Source organism: Apaloderma vittatum, unplaced genomic scaffold (genome assembly GCF_000703405.1).
Source record: "Apaloderma vittatum isolate BGI_N311 unplaced genomic scaffold, ASM70340v1 scaffold12944, whole genome shotgun sequence".
NCBI classification, from domain to species: Eukaryota; Metazoa; Chordata; class Aves; order Trogoniformes; family Trogonidae; genus Apaloderma; species Apaloderma vittatum.
Window position 1 is genome coordinate 66,571 of NW_009711031.1, and position 5,366 is coordinate 71,936.

General features: G+C 42.4%; 1 protein-coding gene across 1 annotated transcript in view; it reads left to right on the plus strand.

Annotated features, from left to right (window-relative positions):
* LOC104272503 (serine/threonine-protein kinase WNK1-like) overlaps positions 1–5,366 on the plus strand; it is a gene marked incomplete at its 5' end in the record, with an annotated part of 71,374 nt that overhangs the window by 38,957 nt on the left and 27,051 nt on the right. The window contains 5 exons of the mRNA XM_009867514.1: positions 1,139–1,431; positions 1,569–1,622; positions 2,110–2,201; positions 2,775–2,937; positions 3,368–3,484. Coding sequence (XP_009865816.1) covers positions 1,139–1,431; positions 1,569–1,622; positions 2,110–2,201; positions 2,775–2,937; positions 3,368–3,484 — 719 coding nt within the window. The remainder of the gene's footprint in view (positions 1–1,138; positions 1,432–1,568; positions 1,623–2,109; positions 2,202–2,774; positions 2,938–3,367; positions 3,485–5,366) is intronic.

The window sequence follows — 5,366 nt, forward strand, 5'->3', positions numbered from 1 at the left end:
TCTTTACCAGGTATTGTTGCAAGCCAGCAGAGCTCTTCTCCACATTTTCGCCTGTTCCTCTAAGGTACCGGATCTGAACTATGTGCCCTGGCCAACTCACTTCTCATAAGAGAGCCATTAAGCCACCAAGATGAATTCTGTTGTGTGGTAAAGGATTATTTTAAGGAGGGGGGAAAAACAAAAGTCTGTGGAAACCCTGATGTTTTAAGCTTTTCACCGTTGGCAATGGAATTTGTCTAAAGTGATAGAATTGTAGCGCAGGGCTTTGTTCAACCCCTGTGTGAAAGAGGACAACTGTACGTACAAGAGATCTGTCAACTTGGCAGGGAGGGAAAGGCAAAAAATTGTAATTTTAAAATTGGGATATGTGCGTTGGGGAAAGAAAATCAATGGCAGTGTATTCAGCAATGTCAGTATTTAATTCCAAGTCTGGGAAGGGATGAGTGAGCGGGGGATGTGTATTTTCTAGAAACTAGTTGGACAGCATGGATCTTGAATATGTGACGTAAGTACCTGTGCTAGTCATGGAATATTAGACTGGTGGGCACACACTGCTTCATCTGCTTTGTGCAATCACTGTAAAAATGGCAATCTCAATAGTGACAGAATAGTGACTCAGCGTACGATTGTTCTAGAACAAAAAATGGATAAATATGCAAATACCTGCACTAGGATTATTAGGACTGCTGTAGAACAGGAACAGTGTGTAGGAATGTTCCTTGGTTCCTGAGTCAGCTCGTCATGAGAAGACAGGAAGAACACAAGAGTACTTTTGATACTAGTCTCAAGAATCAGCAATTGCATAACGTCATCTGAGCAGTAGCCGTTCAGCCTGAAAGTTCTTCCAAGTAATTTTAAGTCTCAGGCCTTAAACTATTAAGACAAACGGGCAACTGCAAGAGTTAGGAGATGGAGATTGGTTTTGCCTAAGATTCAGAGTGAGAATTTGCTTGTTCAGGCATAGCAACTTGCAAGCTGGGCTTTGGATACGTGAGCAGTTTGCTTCTCTCGGAAGATTTTTGGGAGTACTTGAACACATACAGAAGGTTGGAACATGCCTCTGAAACTCAAACTTCTTTTTTTTTAAACTCTCTTGTTTCCTGATTAGCTCTGACGTTTGCTAACTTGTCTCCCTTATTCCTATTACAGGGCTTCCCATCTCGGCTGCCGCCTCAATACCCAGGAGACTCCAATGTTGCACCTTCCTCTGCTGTGGCCTCTGTTAGCGTTCCTTCTGCTGTCCTGTCCCCTCCCTTACCTGCAGACGCAATGGCTCAGCCGGGCTATCTTGCTCCTGTTGTGCAGCCGTATGTGGAGCAGAACGTTTTGGCTCCCATGGGTGGCCTAGGAGGACAGGTTCAAGTGCCCCAGCCTACAGTGAGCGTAGCACAACAGGCCTCATCTGCCTCCTCGCAGCAGGCAGGTTTGGAGGTAAATGTGTTGAATATAACGTAACAATGCATTTAGAGTGTTTGAATTATGCAATAGTGTATGCGTGTGGGGAGCTAATCCCTTCCGTGCTTGCCTTCAGTTGAAAATTAATATTTCAAATGACCTTTTTCTTACAGCAAAATGTCATGCCAATGTGGGGACCTTGTTGCCACTGGCTGTTCTGTTGGGAAGTGAGTGTGCATCCTGCAGGCAGAAACCTGTTAACACTTCACTTCTTGCTAGTACTATACAACATTTTCGCCGTATCGAAGACAAACTGCGATAGCCTTTGGGAATCTGGCATTATGCCTGTTCCCTGCAGCGCTGTTCTTACCAGAGAGAATTTGAGTTGTCTTTGGGTTCTGCATTGGCTTACCTTTTGCACATTCTATTAGTAAGACTGTGGCTGCATGGCAAACCGTAGTGACACGAAGCAGTAGAAAGGATGGCTGATTTCTTTTCCCCACCCCTCCCCAGATGATGATTTGCTTCACTGCAGTTTGCTCTAGAACCTTTTGTAGATTGGAGCTGTCTAGGTGCTGGCCATTTGCAGTTCTAAAAAGGCAGTGCTTTTAGCTTTACTACTGATTTTGGAGGAAATATTGAAGACTGCTGGGTTAATTGAAAAGGAATGGTATTCACTGGGGTTGGTTCTTGAATATGGGTTTCTATCCACAGGGTACTCAGGGAGTTTCACAGACTGCTCCTTCAGAGACTCTTCCAGCAACACAGCCTGCTCAGTCTACCGCTTTGGCTTCCTCTATGGATAGGTAAACATTGTTTTCCTTTTGTCAATCTGAATTTCAGTTTCATGTGTTGGAATATTCTTCCTTGGATGGTGTTTAGGTATCTTTTTGCCACCAGATGTATTTTTTTTCACTGAGGATGTTTTTGAGGGTGTGAGGAAATAAACTTCCTAGAGGAAAGATAAGCTTATGAGAGGTGGAGTTAATATTGATTTTTGATTTACAGCAGAGTATGGAGGGAGTAAACAGGATTGTATATAGTGATTTAAGTTGTAATCCTTTTTCCATTTGTAATGTTAAATGGAGAAAAACAAGGGATATTTTTCTGTCCTTTTGGCACTTAAATAAAATTCAAACACCAAATATCTTGAAAATGTATTCAGAAGATGTATTTGTATGATTCAGCTTACAAGAGATATGTAACTAAATAATTACTCTTAGAATTGATAATGAAAGAATGCTGAGAGACAGGACTCTTCTCCCCTACTGTGCGATTAACAGACATCTACTACTATCTAGAATACCATCCTACCATCTGGTAGGGTAAACCGCATGGTTGCAGTTATTTCCTAATGTAAAGCTGCCTTTTTTTTTCAGTGCACATTCTGACGTTGCTTCAGGATTGAGTGATGGCAATGAGAATGCTCCAGCTTCTAGTGGAAGGCATGAAGGAAGGACTACTAAACGTCACATGCGGAGGTCTGTTCGCAGTCGTTCTCGCCATGAGAAGACTGCTAGGCCAAAATTAAGAATTCTAAATGTGAGTATTTTTTATTTTAGTGTCAGTTTGATAGTGATGATGCCTTTTCTCGAGCTGCAAAAAGTTAGTTTTCCTTTGAGGAATGTGTGTCTTCTGCAGTCTTGTTCTGTGCTCTCAAGCAGACAAGCTATCCACTGTATTTCTTCTGCTTCTGGAGTCGATGTTCCAAACATCATCTATTAAGAGGTTTTTTTAAGCATTAAATTTGGCAAAATTGGCTTGCTTAGCCAGCAGTGATTCAGCAGACTGCTCCAGAATATTCGATGTTTCCTCGTTAAAACTGGTGTGCATGACGCCATTTATTAGACTGGAAAGAGAGAATGTGTTTGTTTGTATTAGATCAGTACTGCTGCTTTGTCTTTGAGAGCTTTAAAGCATAAGTCTTAAATTCTGAAACTTTTGGTCTGAACTATTGTTTTCTTTGCTTTAGGTTTCAAATAAAGGTGATCGGGTAGTGGAATGCCAGCTAGAGACACACAATCGGAAAATGGTTACTTTCAAATTTGATTTGGATGGTGACAACCCTGAGGAAATAGCTTCAATTATGGTAAGATATACTTCAGAGATGAAGAGTTGAGTCCAGTCTAAATCACAGTCATAATGACACGCGGAGAAGACTCTATAACTCGAGGAGTTATACAGTAGGTACGCTTTAATAAGCGTGCCGGTGCACGGGGGATCTCTTCTCCAAAGACGTGCACACCTGAATGACGCAGTTACCTTGGTTATATGCAGTGAAAGTTACACATTCATTAGACGCCTATACATATTCATGAGCTATCCCGAAAAAGGCACCCAGTTCTGGTGGTCAGCAGCTCCTCCTCTTCACGCTTGCGCAGCGTCTCCTGGTGGTCCTGGGCAGGGGTCTTCAGGGATGAAGGCCGTAGGTCTTCCTCCTAATGAAGTTTTCACCTTAGTCCCAAAACTGTTTGTTCTCAGCACTTTTCGTAGGGCATCTTGTCCCTGAATTTCACAAGGGGCTTCGTCACCAGATGGTCCTTGTTAGATACCTTTATCACCAGTGTTCTTGTCAATTATTTTTGTTTTATGTTCTTTTATGAGTACTAGACAACACCCCCTATGTTGTGTGCCATAGGCCTCTGGCTAACTGCCACCTAACGACCCTGAGAGATTGCTTCTCGCGGGATGCTTCTTCTCCTATCAATTCTCCTTCACAGCTCACGGGATGCTACTTTCCTTCCATCAATAATATAGGCAGTCTTCTTTTCTCATTTCAGAATTGTTCTGCCATCTAGTTTCCATCAATAATATAGGCAGTCTTATTTTCTCATTTCAGAATTGTTCTGCCATCTAGCGTGGCATGTGCTCACCTTATTGATACATAAGGACAGCTAGAAACTCTAGGCACAGAGTAGTATACCAAATTGACAGTTAGTATTGCATGCTCAGTTCCAATGAAAATTTGTGTCAGCTTTTACTGAAGAATTGCAGTTTTATCAAGTAAATCTGCTTTTGTGTTTTTGCAATCAGATTTTTTGAAAAAGTGCACACAATTTCCTTAAAGTGCCAGATTAAACAAATTCTGTTTGCTCTTCTGAGAGTTTGTTCTTCTAAGAGCAAACATGACTAATCTTTAAAACTTAGCTTAAGCTTTGAGTTCTTTGCTGCTGTTCTCAGCTGAAATGGCAAGATTCTGCCCTCAAAGTAAGGAACGGGAATTGTTTTCTGGTTTCTGAAATTCATTAATTGAAATAAAATTTAATAATAAAAGTAGTAATATGTAATTATAGTGATAGTAAATCAATAATTTTTAAAATGTAGTGAAAAGGAAAAAAACAAAGAGAGGGAAGATCAGGAGGACGGACCCTCTTCTCAGTGATGTCCAGAAATAGGACTAGGGGCAATAGGTGCAAGCTGCAGCACAGGAGGTTCCATGTAAATGTAAGGAAAGTGTGTTTCCCTGTGAGGGTGACAGAGCCTGGCACAGGCTGCCCAGGGGGCTTGTGGGGTCTCCTCTGGAGACGTTTAGAACCCCCGTGGACACGTCGGTGACCTACTGTAGGTGATCCTGCTCTGGCAGGACGATTGGACTACATGATCTTTTTGAGGTCTCTGCCAACCCCTGACATTCTGTGGTTCTTTGGAAAAAATAAACAAACAAACCAACAAAACCCAAAGCCAAACAAGAAAGACAAACGATGCCAATAAAAAGCGATTCCTTGCCACCAACCAGCCAATGCTCAACCAGTCCGTGAACAGTGGCCCCAGCCAACTAGGTGTGCTGAGTGTGACATCATGTGGTATGCAATATCCCTTTGGTCAGTGGGAGCCAGCTGTCCTGGCTGTGTCTCCTCCAAACTTCTTGTGCACCCCCAGCCTCCTCGCTGGTGGGTTAATGTGAAGAGTAGAGAAGGTCTTGACTCTAAGTGCCACTCAGGATAACTGAAACTTCCCTGTGTTATTCCTGC